General features: G+C 42.2%; 1 protein-coding gene across 1 annotated transcript; it reads left to right on the top strand.

Moving 5' to 3' along the window:
- On the top strand, window positions 1-14,298 carry LOC130113279 (TBC1 domain family member 24-like). Its single transcript, XM_056280849.1, has 11 exons — window positions 1-320; window positions 631-845; window positions 1,036-1,297; window positions 1,473-1,586; window positions 2,614-3,030; window positions 3,221-3,460; window positions 4,075-4,230; window positions 5,325-5,388; window positions 5,603-5,701; window positions 6,065-6,377; window positions 14,049-14,298. Exons 1-11 carry the CDS (start codon window positions 115-117, stop codon window positions 14,219-14,221), a joined length of 2,259 nt encoding a protein of 752 aa, XP_056136824.1. The 5' UTR covers window positions 1-114; the 3' UTR covers window positions 14,222-14,298.
- Window positions 14,299-19,714: the final 5,416 nt, after the last annotated feature.

Raw genomic sequence — 19,714 nt, 5'->3', positions numbered from 1 at the left:
CACAGCCCCGTAGCCTTATATAAAACATTCACCCTCAGAACACTCGGCTAGAAAACACGACCGTGGCGACACATCGCACTCTGTCTTGTCCATCTTTGGAGGGAGCTCGTTACAATGCTTGCTGTTTCGAGGACACTAGAGTTCTCCAACTGTGGAATTATGAATTTAAACACAATGGACCCAACGACTGACCAACATTTGAGCTCTGCAGCAGGAGGTAGAGGCAGACAGAGGTCTCACTCCTATTACAGCCCAGAGGACGCCAAGAACTATGGACTACAGACACAAACAGAGGAAAATGTTCTTAGGCCTCGCTCCAGGTATGTTCTCAGTCTGACTGAAAGACACTCCATTTCTTTCTTCTTCTGTACAAAATTATATCTGGTCAGGAATTAATTGTATTAGATGCCAACGTACATGAAAATCCATAGGTACAGAGATGTGTTATAGTGTAATGACCAAGGATATGTAGACTCGAAAGTCTACACATCCGTGTAGACTTACAGATGTATGTTTGTTTATCAGCAAAATTTAAGTGACTCTTGATAAGTAAAAGATTTGGATGGCAGACAAATCTCACATTTTAAAAAGAACACAAAAAGGAAGCCTACTGAACCAGCTGATTTTCAGGTCCTTTTATACCTATGAGACGTCAGAGCACTATGCTGACTATGTGGAGGAAAATGGTACGAGTTCCAGTGCCCAGCGGCCAAGGGCACGCTCCCTCCTTCAGTACGAGGCAAACAAAAAGGACAAGAGAGAAGGTGATGGAGTTACAGCTTGGCTCAGTTCCAAGAAGACCAAATCAAAATCCAACAAGCATTCGCCCTCCAAAGAGCTTAATGGTATTCATAATAGCACTCGAAATATCTGCTGATATTTTCTTGAGTCATACAAATAAGGATGATTTTTTGAAAATGGACTGTGTTTAGCTGACTAGGAAAAGTAATCACTGCAAATTATGTTGTTTTTTTTTTTTATTTATACGCCACTGGTAAAGTACAATACTAATGCTAACTGCTAATTTATGTGCAGGCAGTAGAGGCAGCCTTAAGTCAGTTTCCATGATGACCATCTCCGAATCTGACAACTGGGAGATCAGCTCTTGCTCAGGGATGAAATATGGACAGTTTGTGGACTGGGAGAAGATTGACCCTGATGCTGCAGAAAAGTACCAACGATTTCTGAGTAGTAATCACGAGGAGATGAAGATCATGGGACGTGAGGGTTTCTGGGCCATGCCCCATACATTGAGGGCAAAAGCCTACTATCACATCATCCATGGTATCCATTCCAGGTTAGGACTGGTGTCAGTCACACTGAATTAAATAAATCTAAAATTTGACAAACGTTAACCTTTTATTTAAAATGTCAAAGAGATCCTTCATGTTTTCGGGGAACAGACATGACCATTACATAGACGTAGATGTTTTTCAGGATGTACATTTTGACCAAACTGTGCGCCACTGTAGATCTGCTGCTCCAGACAGAGATAGATACCAGGATTTGGCCAAGAAGCTCTTTGGTGAGCAGAAGATGAGTACCCACCCCGTACCTGAGTATATGGAAGCGGGAGAAATACCCAGGTACTGGTCTGCAACTGGACTTTATTGGCCAGTATACTATATCATTTTCCCCGTGGAGAAAAATATGCAGAAACACCAGACATAAAGTGTGCAAAAATATGTTGTAACAGCTTCAAAATATCAGTAATAAAATCCTTGTTTGGTAGGTGTCCTTTGCGAATAGGTTTTATCAATGAAATAATACAACTTAGAAAAACATAAAACACTCTTACCCAATCATAGACACTTGATTAAAGATTAGAAACTGTATAGATACAGTGGGTGTGTGATGCACTGGACTGGTGTAACATCATAGGCTAATTATTTTAAAGATAGGAAGCCCACACTACAAATATTTTTTAACAATACCCTTTTTATTCTATTTCATTGTATTTTTATGGCTGGAGGAGGAAAAATGACAAGCAATGAAGGGCTAACTTTCTGAAACACTTGTTTTTCCTACTCTAGCTGTAAAAATAGAATAAAATAGAATGAAGAACACTTGAAAATTTTGGAGTGTGGGCTTCCTATCTTTAAAATGATTAGCGCTGCATCCAGGTAACATAGCGGTCTATTCCGTTGCCTACCAACATGGGGATCACCGGTTCGAATCCTTGTGTCGTGACTTGGTTGGGCATCCCTACATACACAATTGGCCATGTCTGCATGTGGGAAGTCGGTTGTGGGTGTGTGTCCTGGTCACTGCACTAGCGCCTCCTCTGGTCAGTAGGGGCACCTGTTGAGCTTGGGGGGGAATAGCGTGATCCTCCCACGTGCTACGTCCCTCTGGCGAAACTCCTCACTGTCAGGTGAAAAGAAGTGGCTGGCGACTCCACAAGTATCGGAGGCCGCATGTGGTAGTCTGCAGCCGTCCCCGGATCGACAGAGGGGGTGAAGCAGCGACCAGGACGGCTCGGAAGAGTGGGGTAATTGGACGGGTGCAAAAAAAAAAGATTAGCACTGTTTAGTCGGCATCCGAAGTTCAATGCTTCATGAATTCAGAAATAAAATCACAGGCTGAAATATAATTTCCCTCTCCCACATCTAGGTATTGCCTCAACAAGGCAGGCCTCAACTCTGTTAAAAAGATCCTACTTGGCCTTGGCAATTCTTTCCCGAACATGAACTTCTGCCCCATCCTGCCTGCCCTAGTCTCCCTCCTCCTCCACTTTAGTGAGGATGAAGCAGAGTGTTTCCACAGTGTCTGCGTTCTTATCTCCTTCAAAGACCCCAACAAGAGTTACATTGACCAGACTTTCCTCACTTACCGGGCCTCCTGCATGACCTTCGGAGACCTGGCTAACAAGTACTGCCGCGGCATCCGCAAGCTGATTGCCAGCTCACACCAGAACTTGTTTGAGTTCTACTCTGACTGGATCATGTGGATATTTGCCGACCTTCCATTTACCTTTGCCATCAGAGTGCTGGATGTCTACCTCCTGGAAGGCTATAAGGTTCTCTACAGGTTTGCTTCCGCCACTCTGACATTAGGTGTTTGTGTGCAAGTGGGTGAGTGTGTGCATGTATTTGCATTAATGCGTTTATCTTGAGTATGACTTTGCAATAATTTTTTTTTTGTAAAACTTTAATCCCTTATGCAAATTTAAAATATATGCATTTACCGCAAAAGGATTTAATAGCAAAATTCTCCATAGGGTGGCCCTGGCTTTGCTGAGCCTCTACAAAGTATCTGTATCATCACGGGTGGCAGATGTTGAGGACTTCAGGAGGGATATGAAGAACTTTGTCGAGAATATAGCACGTCATTGCACAGTTGAAAAGCTTCTGGAAAGGGCTTTCATGATCCAGATGGCCACTCGTAGTGACCTTAACCTTCTCTTCAATGCCAACAAAGACTCACTGATGCAGAAAGGCGTCAGCATCCACCAGAAGAGGTGGATGAGAAGAAAAAAATGTTCCAACACAGTCAGTTAGAGAGCCTTATATTGCAGGTATCATAAGTAGGCAGGCCTTGGTTTAGTTTAGTGTATATGGATTGCTTCACCTCCTTTTAACAAGACTAGATCAGATGGTGACATGGCAATGGTGAAAAACAATGGGGCAGTTCTTGGCTCATTCGTGTGCAGATTATCCACATCACAATTGTTTAGAAATTAACTGGAATCCCAAATACCACCTCATGGGGAATATTGTGTTGTGTTCCTTTTTTGGGGGGGGGGGGTTAGTTAATTTTTTTACATTTATTTAGTGAACAATATCCCACAGCCAGTTTTCTTTTCACACATATCTCACTTTGCAAACCTAAAGCTTCACTTGACTCCCTATGAGCCAGTGTCACGGTCACTAGAACAAACTGTTTATATTACATTGACATGATATTCATCTTCACAATTTCAAACTGCAGTCAACTGCATTTTTACAATCCTTTTCGTAGGGAAGACAAAGGAAAACATTAGGTTGTCAGGCTACGTGTGGAAATGGTTCATTTACAAGCTATGTGTACATATTCCATGTTCTCATAAGAAAGCTATGGTATGTTTCTCCACAGGCAATCGGTCCAGACGGTGAATTTCAGCAACTTCAGCTCCAGCGTTGTGACGGGGACAGAGATGAGAGTCGTCTGGGCCTGGATCCCTGAGCGCTTCGCCCTCTTCAGTCCCATAAGGCTGTTCAGTACAAATGAACATGGCCGAAGCCTAGTTTCGTAAGTATTCCGTTGCCTGCCAACACAGGGATCTCCAGTTCGAACCCCGTGTTGCGTCTCTACAGACACAATTGGCCGTGTCTGCGGGAGGGAAGCTGGATGTGGGTGTGTGTCCTGGTTGCTGCACTAGCGCCTCCCCTGGTCGGTCGGGGCGCCTGTTCGGGGGGGGGGGGCTGGAGGGAATAGCTTGATCCTCCCACGTGCTACGCCCTCCTGGTGAAACTCCTCACTGTCAGGTGAAAAGAAGCGGCTAGCGACTCCACATGTGTCAGAGGACGCATGTGGTAGTCTGCAGCCCTCCCCGGATCGGCAGAGGGGGTGAAGCAGCGACCGGGACAGCTCGGAAGAGTCGGGTAATTGGCCGGATACAGTTGGGGGGACAGTCTTTGACTCCCACCGAGAAAGCGTCTGTGACAGCAGGAAATAAGAGCGGTTGCCTGACAGTTATTGTGGCTTTGAATACTGTTTCTTTTAGATCTCGATCGCCTTCATGTCTTTAATTACGGCTGCTAGCACTTGCTTTTCTACGATGGAACCGATTCACTCACACATGCAGCCAAGTCAGCATTCCCAGGTGGTGCATAACTAATGCATGGGATCTGTTACATAACAAACAAAAACCGTGTTGTCACTATCAACATGTTTGCCTTGAGTCTTACGTCCAAGTGACTTCCAAGGGAGTTGTTTATGTTGTCAAAGACCTCAGCTGTGAGTTTCACATTTCAACCCGAGGTGAATAAACAGTTTACCTCTCATGAGCATGTTTACTGAATAAGGCCAATCCTTATGTGGGCGGTGTTCTCTTCTTAAACATGGCTGAACTTTTTTGGAATACCGATCAATACTGGCAGATGCTATTTTTGGCCCGTTCGTCTAAACACCGATAGCTTTTCAATCTCATAGAAATGTTTCATGCGAAGTAATTTTACACCAGACTTTTGTCGGTTCGTTAAACCATCGCTGTACCCGCACATGCATTTCTGATACATACATTCCTGGGCTATTCTGAAATGAACATAGCATGCTCAATAATAAAGTCCTCTGGTGTTTTTAGGAAAATGCTAATTTGTTGAGCATTTCTTCTCCTCATCTAGACTCTATTCTCATGTGGAGGGACACGAACCAGCACTGCTGATTCTCAAAACTGTGGATGAAGAGGTACTGCACAGTACCCCACAACATACAAATGATGGGATGCTTTTCCTCATGAAAGCTAAGCCCTGATGCTCCTTATCCCTTGAATACCTTTTTTTTATTTTCTCAAGTTATAAACATGAAGATACTGATGGTGATGATATAATGATGATGACTGCTGAAAATCCACACAGTTTCTCCCGTGTGGTTCTAAAGGGTATTTGCGTCATTTCAACAGGTCTGTGGTGCCTTTCTGTCAACAGATGTGATTGAAAGAAAACAGCATGAATCTGAGGGGCTCACATATTTTGGGACTGGCGAGAGTTTTGTTTTCACAGTGAGTGATACTGCCCACCCCAGTGAAGGTTTTCCTCCTGCTTGGATTTGTCACATCCCAATTGACTGACAAAACAGTCAGTCAGTCTTTACTGATATGGCATAGTTTTATATATTTCTTATATACAAATACAATGCAGTTTGTAGAACAGCATGTTAAATGTGAAGGAAAAAAAAGACACATTCATCGATACACAGAATAAAAGTGCATGTGTGTGTGTGTGTGTGGAGGGGGGGGTTAGGTGCATGTGTACATGCATTTATATGAAAGTGTGCTGATAGGCAGTGTCAGGGTAGGATACAAATCTGGGTTAGTGCATGAATGAACATCAAACAAAAAAGAAAAATCTGGCTCTCCTTTCAGCTTCGGCCTAGCATGGAGCGCTACCAGCGGGCTGTGGTCAACATCATGACCAAGAGACCTTTTCCTCAGCAGAAGCGAACCATCAGCTGTATCTCTGCCCAGTCCAATGGTGACCTATCCCCTGCCCCCTCCATCCCAGTCATAACCACCACTACCTTAACCTGCCCTGCTGGGACCCCCCAGGACCCAAGTTACCTCACAATCCCTTTCACTTCCCCCTCTGAAATCTCCAAATCTGCCAAAGAGCCCAAGAGACTCAAAGAACAAGAGGCTTCCATGTTCATGGCAGGCGATGACAGCCAGCTCATTATTGGTATGTAAACGAGACCTTAAATAATATAGGCCGGACATTGTTTATTGCTTTAGTTACATGCATATAGAGGATATAGTATATAAACAATGCTCTCTCTCTCTCTCTCTCTCTCTCTCTCTCTCTCTCTCTCTCTCTCTCTCTCTCTCTCTCTCTCTCTCTCTCTCTCTCTCTCTCTCTCTCTCTCTATATATATATATATATATATATAGAGCATTGTTTTTTCGGAAACCATCAATGGTGGGGATAAAAGTGCTCAACAAATGAGGAGCAGAATATCAAGATAGGTGTAGGAAAAAAAAACTGGCAGCTGATGAGTGCACGATGCACAAAAACAAGCTTGTACTGCTATGTATTAAAGTTTTTTTCCTACGTCTATCTTTATATATATATATATATATATATATATATATATATATATATATATATAGCCTCAAGGCGGCACGGTGGCATAGTGGTTAGCACGGTCACCTCACAGCAAGCAAGAAGGTCCTGGGTTCGAGCCCCGAGGTATTCCAACCTTGGGGGTTGTCCTGTGTCGTCCTCTGTGTGGAGTTTGCATGTCCTCCCCGTGTCGGTGTGGGTTTCCTCTGGATGCTCTGGTTTCCTCCCATGTCTAAAGACATGTAGGTCAGTTGAATCGGCCATACTAAATTGTCCCTAGGTGTGAATGTGTGTGTATGTGTGTATGTGTGTGTGTGTGTGTGTGTGTGTGTGTGTGTGTGTGTGTGTGTGTGTGTGTGTGTGTGTGTGTGTGCATATGTGTGTATCGGCCCTGTGATGGCCTGGTGGCCTGTCCAGGGTGTCTCCCTGCCTGCCGCACAATGACTGCTGGGATAGGCTCCAGCATCCCTGCAACCCTGTGTAGGATAAGCGGTTTGGATAATGGATGGATGGATATATGGCATGAAAGAGGCTTGTACTGTCTCATAAAGAATTTACTTGATTCACCGGATTTATATATATATATATATATATATATATATATATATATATATATATATACACACACATACACACACACAAACACACACACACACACATACACAAGTATATGTATATATACACACACACACACTAACACACACACACACACACACACACACATATATATATATATACGTATATATACGTATATATACACGTATATATATTGTTACATACACAAATAAGTAGACACATTAGCCTTTGGCTAACGGGTCGGACCCTTTAGTCGACTCTTTAATGTTGTCGCCTGCGGTACGGGAGATACGGGTTCGCGTCCCGGCTGTGGCGATGGTTCCTGGGCTGCCCCCCTGATTCGCTACTATATATATACACTACCGTTCAAAAGTTTGGGATCACCCAAACAATTTCGTGTTTTCCATGAAAAGTCACACTTATTCACCACCATATGTTGTGAAATGAATAGAAAATAGAGTCAAGACATTGACAAGGTTAGAAATAATGATTTGTATTTGAAATAAGATTTTTTTACATCAAACTTTGCTTTCGTCAAAGAATCCTCCATTTGCAGCAATTACAGCATTGCAGACCTTTGGCATTCTAGCTGTTAATTTGTTGAGGTAATCTGGAGAAATTGCACCCCACGCTTCCAGAAGCAGCTCCCACAAGTTGGATTGGTTGGATGGGCACTTCTTTGAGCAGATTGAGTTTCTGGAGCATCACATTTGTGGGGTCAATTAAACGCTCAAAATGGCCAGAAAAAGAGAACTTTCATCTGAAACTCGACAGTCTATTCTTGTTCTTAGAAATGAAGGCTATTCCATGCGAGAAATTGCTAAGAAATTGAAGATTTCCTACACCGGTGTGTACTACTCCCTTCAGAGGACAGCACAAACAGGCTCTAACAGGTACTATTTAATGAAGATGCCAGTTGGGGACCTGTGAGGCGTCTGTTTCTCAAACTAGAGACTCTAATGTACTTATCTTCTTGCTCAGTTGTGCAACGCGGCCTCCCACTTCTTTTTCTACTCTGGTTAGAGCCTGTTTGTGCTGTCCTCTGAAGGGAGTAGTACACACCGGTGTAGGAAATCTTCAATTTCTTAGCAATTTCTCGCATGGAATAGCCTTCATTTCTAAGAACAAGAATAGACTGTCGAGTTTCAGATGAAAGTTCTCTTTTTCTGGCCATTTTGAGCGTTTAATTGACCCCACAAATGTGATGCTCCAGAAACTCAATCTGCTCAAAGAAGTGCCCATCCAACCAATCCAACTTGTGGGAGCTGCTTCTGGAAGCGTGGGGTGCAATTTCTCCAGATTACCTCAACAAATTAACAGCTAGAATGCCAAAGGTCTGCAATGCTGTAATTGCTGCAAATGGAGGATTCTTTGACGAAAGCAAAGTTTGATGTAAAAAAAATCTTATTTCAAATACAAATCATTATTTCTAACCTTGTCAATGTCTTGACTCTATTTTCTATTCATTTCACAACATATGGTGGTGAATAAGTGTGACTTTTCATGGAAAACACAAAATTGTTTGGGTGATCCCAAACTTTTGAACGGTAGTGTATATATATATATATATATATATATATATATATATATATATATATATATATACTGCTCAAAAAAATAAAGGGAACACCTAAAAAACACAATATAGACCTCGATGAATGAAATATTTCAGCTGAAAATCTTTATTTATTAGACAGAGGAATGTGTTTAGAGCAAAATAACCTAAGAATGATCAATGGAAATCAAAATCATTAGCCCATTAAGGTCTGGATTCAGAATCATACTCAAAATCAAAGTGGAAAATGAGAACATAGGCTGATCCAACTTCTGTGGAAATTCTTCAAGACGATTCAAAACGAGGCTCAGTAGTGTGTGTGGCCTCCATGTGCCTGTATGCACTCCCTACAACGTCTGGGCATGCTCCTGATGAGACGACGGATGGTCTGCTGAGGGATCTCCTCCCAGACCTGGATCAGGGCATCGGTCAACTCCTGGACAGTCTGTGGTGCGACATCGCATTGGCGGATGGTACGAGACATGATGTCCCAGAGGTGCTCGATTGGATTCAGGTCTGGGGAACGTGCAGGCCAGTCCATAGCATCAATGCCCTCGACATACAGGAACTGCTGACACACTCTGGCCACATGAGGACGAGCATTGTCATGCATGAGCAGGAACCCAGGGCCCACTGCACCAGCATATGGTCTGACAATGGGTCTGAGGATCTCATCCCGGTACCTAATGGCAGTCATGGTACCTCTGGCTAGCACGTAGAGGTCTGTGCGGCCCTCCAAGGATATGCCTCCCCAGACCATCACTGACCCACCGCCAAACCGGTCATGCTGGAGGATGTTGCAGGCAGCAGAACGTTCTCCACAGCGTCTCCCGACTCTCTCACGTCTGTCACATGTGTTCAGTGTGAACCTGCTCTCATCTGTGAAGAGCACAGGGCGCCAATGGCGAATCTGCCAACCAAGATGTTCTCTGGCAAAGGTCAATCGGGCTGCACGGTGTTGGGCTGTGAGCACAGGCCCCAATTGTGGACATCGGGCCCTCATACCATCCTCATGCATTCTGTTTCTCACTGTTTGAGCAGAAACCTGCACATTAGTGGCCTGTTGAAGGTCGTTTTGTAGGGCTCCGGCAGTGCTCCTCCTGTTCCTCCTTGCACAAAGGACCAGATAGCGGTCCTGCTGCAGGGTTGTTGTCCTCCTGCGGCCCCCTCCACGTCTCCTGGTGTACTGGCCTGTCTCCTGGTACCTCCTCCATGCTCGGGACACTGTGCTGGGAGACACATCAAATCTTCTTGCCACAGCACGCATTGATGTGCCATCCTGGATGAGCTGCACTACCTGAGCAACTTCTGTAGGTTGCAGATACCGCCTCATGCCACCTCTAGTGGTGAGGGCACTAGCAAAATGAAAAACTAACCAAAGATCGGCCAGAAAAGATGAGGACAGGCAAATGGTCTGTGGCCACCACCTGCAAATCCATTCCTTTTATAGGGGTTGTCTTGCAAATTGTCTAATTTAAACCTGGTGGAAATTAGACAATTTACCAACAGGTGAAATTGAGTCACAAATCAGTGTTGCTTCCTAACTGGACAGGTTGATATCTCAAAAGTGTGATTGACTTGGAGCTACATCGCATTGCTTATGTGTTCCCTTTATTTTTTTGAGCAGTGTATATATATATATATATATATATATATATATATATATATATATACACTACCGTTCAAAAGTTTGGGATCACCCAAACAATTTTGTGTTTTCCATGAAAAGTCACACTTATTCACCACCATATGTTGTGAAATGAATAGAAAATAGAGTCAAGACATTGACAAGGTTAGAAATAATGATTTGTATTTGAAATAAGATTTTTTTTACATCAAACTTTGCTTTCGTCAAAGAATCCTCCATTTGCAGCAATTACAGCATTGCAGACCTTTGGCATTCTAGCTGTTAATTTGTTGAGGTAATCTGGAGAAATTGCACCCCACGCTTCCAGAAGCAGCTCCCACAAGTTGGATTGGTTGGATGGGCACTTCTTTGAGCAGATTGAGTTTCTGGAGCATCACATTTGTGGGGTCAATTAAACGCTCAAAATGGCCAGAAAAAGAGAACTTTCATCTGAAACTCGACAGTCTATTCTTGTTCTTAGAAATGAAGGCTATTCCATGCGAGAAATTGCTAAGAAATTGAAGATTTCCTACACCGGTGTGTACTACTCCCTTCAGAGGACAGCACAAACAGGCTCTAACCAGAGTAGAAAAAGAAGTGGGAGGCCGCGTTGCACAACTGAGCAAGAAGATAAGTACATTAGAGTCTCTAGTTTGAGAAACAGATGCCTCACAGGTCCCCAACTGGCATCTTCATTAAATAGTACCTGTTAGAGCCTGTTTGTGCTGTCCTCTGAAGGGAGTAGTACACACCGGTGTAGGAAATCTTCAATTTCTTAGCAATTTCTCGCATGGAATAGCCTTCATTTCTAAGAACAAGAATAGACTGTCGAGTTTCAGATGAAAGTTCTCTTTTTCTGGCCATTTTGAGCGTTTAATTGACCCCACAAATGTGATGCTCCAGAAACTCAATCTGCTCAAAGAAGTGCCCATCCAACCAATCCAACTTGTGGGAGCTGCTTCTGGAAGCGTGGGGTGCAATTTCTCCAGATTACCTCAACAAATTAACAGCTAGAATGCCAAAGGTCTGCAATGCTGTAATTGCTGCAAATGGAGGATTCTTTGACGAAAGCAAAGTTTGATGTAAAAAAAATCTTATTTCAAATAAAAATCATTATTTCTAACCTTGTCAATGTCTTGACTCTATTTTCTATTCATTTCACAACATATGGTGGTGAATAAGTGTGACTTTTCATGGAAAACACGAAATTGTTTGGGTGATCCCAAACTTTTGAACGGTAGTGTATATATATATATATATATATATATATATATATATATATATGAAATATACAGAGGATCCTAGTTTTGATCCCTGTGAGTTTATTACCTGTCTCTGTGTTAAGGCCTTTGCACATGAAGTCCACATTTTTTGTTGAAAAACTTCGCAAGTGATCCATGTTTTCGGAACAGTTCTGATTTTTCTGTGTTTTTTGGCATGCATCAGTAAACTCTTAGAGATTTCGAGAGTTGACGGATTTAGAAAAAAATAAGTATACGAACAATTCTGACTTGGTGAGCAAAGTGGGGTGTCCATGGAATAATCCAGTCTAGAGCAGATGGCAAGCATTGGTCTTGAATTAGTGAAATCAGCAGGTGTAGTTTTGGGTTGGAAAGAGAACCAGCATGCACACGGGGCTCTCTACTGGTCTAAAAACAGGCACTTTGAGGAGGTTAGTAAACACTATTTAAGCTGAAAACACACTGGTAAAACTGGGTGGTGGGACTGATTGCCCTAGTGAAAAAGGTAACAAACGATAAGATTGCATTTTACAGCCATTTTAGCAAGAGAACCTATGCCGACTCTTTCTTTCAGGGTCAAATGCACATTACAATCTACAACCCCACCCTACCGTTTTCCTACATCATATGACCCGGACACCTCTTATTGTTTTGCCAATACACATGAGGCTCAAGTCATTAGACCAATAAAATATGACCCAAGAAGAACCACAACACACCAGTGTTAGCCAACTAAACTCTTTGGGGAGGCTTCTAAAGCATTTGGCATTAAGCTGGGGATTTGTGTTCGACCACAGCGCGGCCACCTTCAATCCCCCCACCTCACCATCAATTTCCTCTTGACTTCCACCTGTTCTTTCTGTGAACTGGGATCTCGGGCTATTTTCAGAAAAATCTAATTTGTTATTTTTTTTTTTTTCAAATCCAGTCTTTAAGACCAACTACACTATTATTTGCATATGATCAGATTGGACTTGTGTGTGGAGACAGCTGTACTCATTTGCTGGTATATCTGCATGGGCTGCTATAGAATACGATGTAGATGCGGGCACGCCGACCAGAGGCCCATTTTCCAACAACTGTGATTGCAGCAGGCTATCAGTAGGAAGAGAGTGGCTATTCTCACCCTTTTCACCATGACAGTGTCCACATGCAACATTAGCGATGGGGGAAAATATTTGCCACCAGCATCATTATGCAGAAGGTGGTATAGAGGAGAATTGCTGCCTGATGGAGACATATACTAGATTGGCCTGCATTTAGGCATCGCCTCACAGTAAAAGCAGACATGTTATCTCTATGTTTGACCATCAAAGACTGTTCTCCTGGCTCCTGGCTCTCCTGTGGGCGGCACGCTGGCCCAGTTGTTAGCACTGTTGCCCCACAGCAAGAAGGTCCTGGGTTCGAACCCCAGGGCATTCCAGGTCCTTTCTGTGTGGAGTTTGCATGTTCTCCCCGTGTCTGTGTGGGTTTTCTCCGGATGCTCCGGTTTCCTCCCACCATCAAAAAGACATGTATGTTAGGGTTAATACTCCTGTCTGTGCCCCTGACCAAGGCAATGGAAAGAGGAACTGGAGGTGGTCCCCAGTCTATTGTTTGTCCTAGATACACTGCTTCCAGTGTGTGTGTTGGCATGGGTTAAATGTAGAGGGTGAATTTCCTCACAGGGATTAATAAAAGTCATCTTTCATCTCTTATACATGCTTGATTCAGGCTGTACCGGTGGTGCTGTGACACACTTAAAAACAGAGGAATGTGGTTAAGAAAAAAAATCAGTTTCTATGTGGGGTATTTTTTTTGAGGTTTTTTTTGCAGAGACTACAGAGGAACAATCAGATTCAAATCAGACATGAAAAGAAAAAAAAACAAAACAGATTTGGACTGCTGGTCTAAATGGAGCCTGCAAAGGTGGCAATCAAAGGGCATGAATGTCAGTGGGCCCTGACATGGACAGGAGACTTATTTAGGGTTTCTCCTATTATTCTGCACAGTTGCTGCTGGGATAGGCTCCTGCCCCTTGAGACACTAAATTTTATCAAACGGGTATTGAGAATGAATTAATGTATATATGCATGTGGTAGAATTGTTTTTTTTTTCTAAATGTTTAAGAATATAAACAGATCGAAAGATTGATCATACAAACCTTTTTGCATTTTTGCGAGATGTGTGGGAGGGTGAGGGGTTTTGGCAATTCTGTGACATACTATATATACCTTTAGCACTAATATCAATGTCTGAAAGAGGACAGTGGGTAATGATTTCAACTGCCATTGTTAAATATAATTTTCCAGGTGGTGATGGGGGTCATGCTCTTCGCATTCAAGCAGACCTGGAGGAAGGACACACAGAGCGATGTGACACATTTGCAAGCACCCCACTCTGCAAGGGACACTTTAAGATCCAGTCTCTGGAAGTATGGGGGATCCAGAACTCAATCTCCTTCTCTCACAACTTCTCTCAATAAAGTACAGTTCATCTTTCATTTCATTTCATTATTATTTATTCCGCTCATGGCAATGCACAGGTCCAGACAGAAACAAGTTATTCATAATCAAACACAAATCAATTTACACATTCCATGATTAAAAAGGAGCACGGAGAAGAAAAATCTTATTTTACCTGCCCTTTACTCAAATATAAATAAACAACAGAATAGATGGTCTATCAGTCAGTTACTCAACAACTAATACTTAAAGCAACATGGGAAATGAAAAAGAATCAAAAAGCCATACAGAATAATTCACCATCAACTGAAAACCCATTACCTGACAACTCGATATTGTCTAATTATTCTTTCCTTATACATTGTCTTGAACTGAAAAATATTTATACAACCCTTTAGATTATTTTCTAAAGAATTCCATAGTTTGACGCCACATACCGAAATACACATCTGCTTAAAAGTAGTATGTGCATACTGATGTTTAAAATTAAACGTCCTTCTATGGTCCTCATCCTGTAAACTAAAAACAAATAATTTTTGTAAATCTTCTGGTAATACTCTGCTTTTTGCCCTGTACATAACTAACAATGTCTGTAACTCAACTAAATCTTTAAGTTTCATTAATCCTGACTTAATAAACAGTCTGTTGGTTTGTTCTCTTGGATCCACTTTATGGATAATTCTTAATGCTCTTTTCTGTAATATAAACAATGGCTTTATGTTGCTCATATATGTCTTGTCCCACACTTCCACACAATAACTAAAATATGGCAAAATAAGTGAACAGTACAGAATTCGCATTACCTTGTAATTTAACACGTACTTTTCTTTGTTCAAAACAGAAATATTCTTAGACACCTTTTGTTTTTACATATGCTATATGAGATTTCCATGTCAGTTTGTCATCCATTATTACACCCAAGAATCTAATCTCAGATACTCTTTCAATATCAACTCCATCTATAGACAGTAAAACATTTTCATCCTTTTTCTGTTTAGCAAAAACCATAAACTTAGTTTTGCTCAAATTTAATGATAACTTATTTTCATCAAACTATCTTTTCAGTTTGACCATTTCATTTACAATGCCTTCTGCTAAACTTTTTAAGTCATCTCCTGAACTAAAAAAATCAGTGTCATCTGCAAACCAAACAAACTGCAGTATCTTTGACACTTCACATATGTCATTGATATATAAAATGAAAAGTTTTGGCCCCAACACCAAGCCTTGTGGGACTCCACATTCAATCTTCATGCACTCCGATGTATTGCCAGCAAACTGTATCTTTCAAGGTCAAAGCTGAAATAGTTTTCTTGATATTGAAGGTGTTTTCTTGGACTGTTTCTCTGTGAAATGTTTTCGTTGTGTAATTTTCCAATGTTTATTTTTGAAACAAATTGTACACACACACACACACACACACACACACACACACACACACACACACACACACACACACACACACACACACACACACACACACAAAGTAGAGCAGAGGTTCTCAAAGTTTTTGGGGACAGGGACCCCTTACATGGGAGAACATTTTCCAAGGACCCCCTCATAATCATAACACTGATTAAGCATATGCTTACTACCATTTGTACTCTTAAATGCCACTGGAACTATATGTACTCTAAAACTTTTCAGCCTAGATACTTCAGACCAGTTTCATAGTGATAATCATGTTAATACCACCACTTACTGGCACTAGATAGAAGTAATGGACACAACATGCTTGTTTTACTGGCGCAAATGGTCCCCGTCTGTAGATATGTACTTTTTTTTAATGATACAGCACAATCTTATAATTTATAGCAAATTATTTAATGGATCCCCTGGCTACTGGACCCCACTTTGAGAACCACTGATGTAGAGCACTTGAGTGTTCTTTTCTGTTGTTGTTTTTTTACTAGACTTGTTAATATGGATCAAATGTGTCCTTTTTTTTTTAAAGAGAATGACACTAAATGGATACAACTTTTTTAAGAGGGTTAGTTTCTATACCTTTTGATGCCTGCTACTCTTCAATGAATCAGCCTTGGATTATTAAATTGCATATCATATCACAGTGACTATTGCAGCTTCACCTAATTTCTTCTCGTCTCATGATTGTTGACCTATTTGGATGGATTGTACTTCTTGTCCTGAGAAAAGATCACCATGTTGACATCACGATGTTTCCATCCATCAAAGGAAACCATCAGGTTACTGTTCAGATAAACACTCCTTAACTCAAATGTATAGGCATGTGACTGGGGATGTCATATGTGTCAGTTTTGTGCACTAAATTCACCTTGCTGCACAAAATGCATTATCCTGGAAAAATCTAAAAACACCCTGTTTGTGTCTGCATTTTGTGGACAGAATAAAAGTGTATAGAGAATTCAAACATGATAATTTATCGTGTGCAATCAAATGAATTGGTGCACAAAATTGGTTAGGCAACTTCAGCCCTGGGGGTCTTGTGTAAACAAAGTCTCCCAAATAAAGTTGAGAAACAAGACAGATAGGGCAACACAAGGAACATCAAAGAAGGTTGAACCAGTTCATCTGGATACAACGTTTATTGACAGATACGTTTCATCACTCAACTAAGTGACATCTTCCATCTAAACTGACAGCAGGTATCCCTACCCTTATAAATAATACAGTGCATCCTGAAATAACAAGACACTGGCGATTTAATTCAACCCTACTGTCAAATAATGTTTTTATGAAATTTATGGAGGAGCAAATAACCTTCTTTTTTTCATACCTTATCTGAAACCTCCAGTCCGATTATTTGGGATGCTCTGAAGGCTTACTTACCTAAGGGGGCAAATAATTTTTTTCACTGTGAATATGAAAAACAGCGCATAAAGAACGATTAGAACTAGCTGATCAAATTAAAGAAATAGCCCAGCAATATGCTCAAGTTAAAAACCCAGAGCTTTATAAAAAGCGAGTGGAACTCCAAACTAAGTTTGACCTCCTTTCGACACATCCAATTGAACGTCAACTTCTGAAGAGCAAGAGTTTATTTCATATCCACAGTGACAAATCTAGTAAGCTATTAACCAATCAGCTGAGAGGACTTAAAGCAAAACAGCTCATTACAAAAATTCAAATGGCTGATGGCAACATCACCTCGGATCACTCCAAGATAAATGACACATTCAGGAATTACTATTCCCGACTTTACACCTCTGGATTCCCAAATGATGACACTTGGGTGGAATTTTTTTTAAAATCATTTAAACATCCCTACCAGGGGTGTAGTGGGGATTTTTTTAGTGGAGGGGTGCTATTTTAATGACATCATCACAGAGAATGCTGCGCGCTGACACATGCTTCATTCACAAACCACACACAAATCATCCCAGTTGATAGCAAAGGATCCGCGAATTTATTCTACACCAAATGCACACAGTATGTGCAATTTTATAATTACAGGCTGCAGTAGCTCCAAGTCGGAGGGGAGTCAAATCATTGCCACTACTTATTATATTCAACATCACCGGTTCACCTAGTCATTTCGATTGGGCTACACAGTATAGGCCTAATTAAGTTTGAAGTTGAAATTGTAATCCATAAAACACATCAAGCACAGCAGACTGCGCCTAAAAAAAAGTCAACAGTGTTACTCACCATTGATGTTTTTATTTCGACCACAAGACGTCCTGCTCAAAAAGTCAAAGAAATCGCCACACTGGGTCAGGAGGAGAATCCTTGAGAGATTCGTTGAAGGTCTCATTCTTGTGTCTTCAGCTGAGTATCTCAGCCAAGTTGTCACATAGCCTGTCAGATCCCACTGGTTTAGAGGTGGCCCGTGTACTTTGATGAACATCAAGGCGTATACCCGTTCAATCAGTAACTTCGTGCAGATCGGGGTGACAATTAGATTCATCTGGCTGAATCCTCTTTCGCACTCCGCAGTGCTACATGGGATGAGTTTGGTGCAATTCATTAAAGGCCTGAGCTCATCAGGGGTAGCATCCCCATTGCTCACTATAAAGTCTCTGAATCCATTAATTGCACTAAAAGTTGGCAGCTCGACTCTTTTACAGAGTTCACTTATTTCCACCTCTCTAAAACCGGGTACTGGTGCTGGTGGCCAGTTGTCGTTCCAGTACGTTCAGTTGTGTAATCAAATGGACATACCCCGACTCGGCCTGGGAGGTTGCTTCTGGCCCTGATGCAGTGGTGAACAGTTGATGGTTCAGATTATTGCTTGGACTTCTAATAAACTGTTGACGATTGATGGAAACTATTTTTGAGTTATCTGTCAGCACAACTATGCCAAACCTGCCTGTTGATATTGCCATCTCAGCTGCAAGGACTTTGGTTCCTGGTCGGTCTCCCAGTCCATCAATGAACCGAATGCTACGTCTGATCATTTTATCTGCATAGGTTTTTGTAAGCATTCTGGTAGCAGGGCTAGCTCGTTTAGTGTGTCATACATGAGTGCTAAATCTAACACGAACTGCTTTGAAGTCAGCCGCCTTAACAGACCGTCATACAGTTTCTTATTGGAGGTCGATCGTTTCTCATCTGTCTTCACAAAGCTAAAGTGAGCACACATCCATCCATCCATTATCTTAACCACTTATCCTGCTCTCAGGGTCCCGGGGATGTTGGAGCCTATCCCAGCAGTCATTGGGCAGCAGGCGGGGAGACAACCTGGACAGGCCGCCAGGCCATCACAGGGCCCCCACACACACACACACACACACACACACACACACACACACACACACATAGGGACAATTTAGTATGACTCAAAATTAATCCAAACAGCAGACACTGTGCGGAAAGAACTGGCCACCCATCTCATGCTCAACACACGGCTGGTTTTTCCCACTTGTTGTTGCAACTCGGCAGCACACTCTGTCAGTTCTCATTGATTTTGGGGTGATCTGCTGTACAGTGTATAATTTGTCCATAAATGCTTGAAAATGGTTAACACCACTGTCATCGGACATAGTGTCACCCGCAGCAAGCTCCAGTCAGTAACTGAGGCAATGCCAGGTCAAGATATTAGGATACTAGTTTTTAGCTATGCCAGATTTTTGCCCCAACATGACGCTTGCACCATCACTTGCAAATGAAACCAAGTGCTTCTTCAAGTATGTGTCATCGAAGCCGTGTGCACTGAGACATTTCAACAAATGTTCCATGATTGTGTTGGCTCTTTGGTTCTGAAATTCAATCAAATCTGGATTTGACTGAACTTCAGGCTCCTCCCACAGTCCAAAGTCATGTAGGTCAGGCCGTACTAAATTGTCCCTGTGTGTGTGTGTGTGTGTGTGTGTGTGTGTGTGTGGGCCCTGTGATGGCCTGGCGGCCTGTCCAGGGTGTCTCCCCGCCTGCTGCCCAGTGACTGGTGGGATAGGCTCCAGCATCTCCACGACCCTGAAATCAGGATAAGCAGTTTGGGTAATAGCATGGCCTAACTCTCTGGTCACCCTGTTTGGCACCACTGGCAAGGATGACATACACCTGACCCCATCTAAATGCCGCATATTGTCCTTCGC

This window comes from Lampris incognitus, chromosome 5 (assembly GCF_029633865.1).
Source record: "Lampris incognitus isolate fLamInc1 chromosome 5, fLamInc1.hap2, whole genome shotgun sequence".
Classification (NCBI taxonomy): domain Eukaryota; kingdom Metazoa; phylum Chordata; class Actinopteri; order Lampriformes; family Lampridae; genus Lampris; species Lampris incognitus.
This window is presented reverse-complemented; position numbering and strand designations above follow the sequence as displayed.

Excerpts from the sequence above, each read along its gene's own strand:
- LOC130113279 (XM_056280849.1), top strand. The coding sequence starts at position 115 with ATGCTTGCTGTTTCGAGGACACTAGAGTTCTCCAACTGTGGAATTATG. Across the intron at positions 321-630 it reads GTTCTTAGGCCTCGCTCCAG|GTCCTTTTATACCTATGAGA; the intron begins GTATGTTCTCAG and ends GCTGATTTTCAG. Across the intron at positions 3,461-4,074 it reads GTCAGCATCCACCAGAAGAG|GCAATCGGTCCAGACGGTGA; the intron begins GTGGATGAGAAG and ends GTTTCTCCACAG.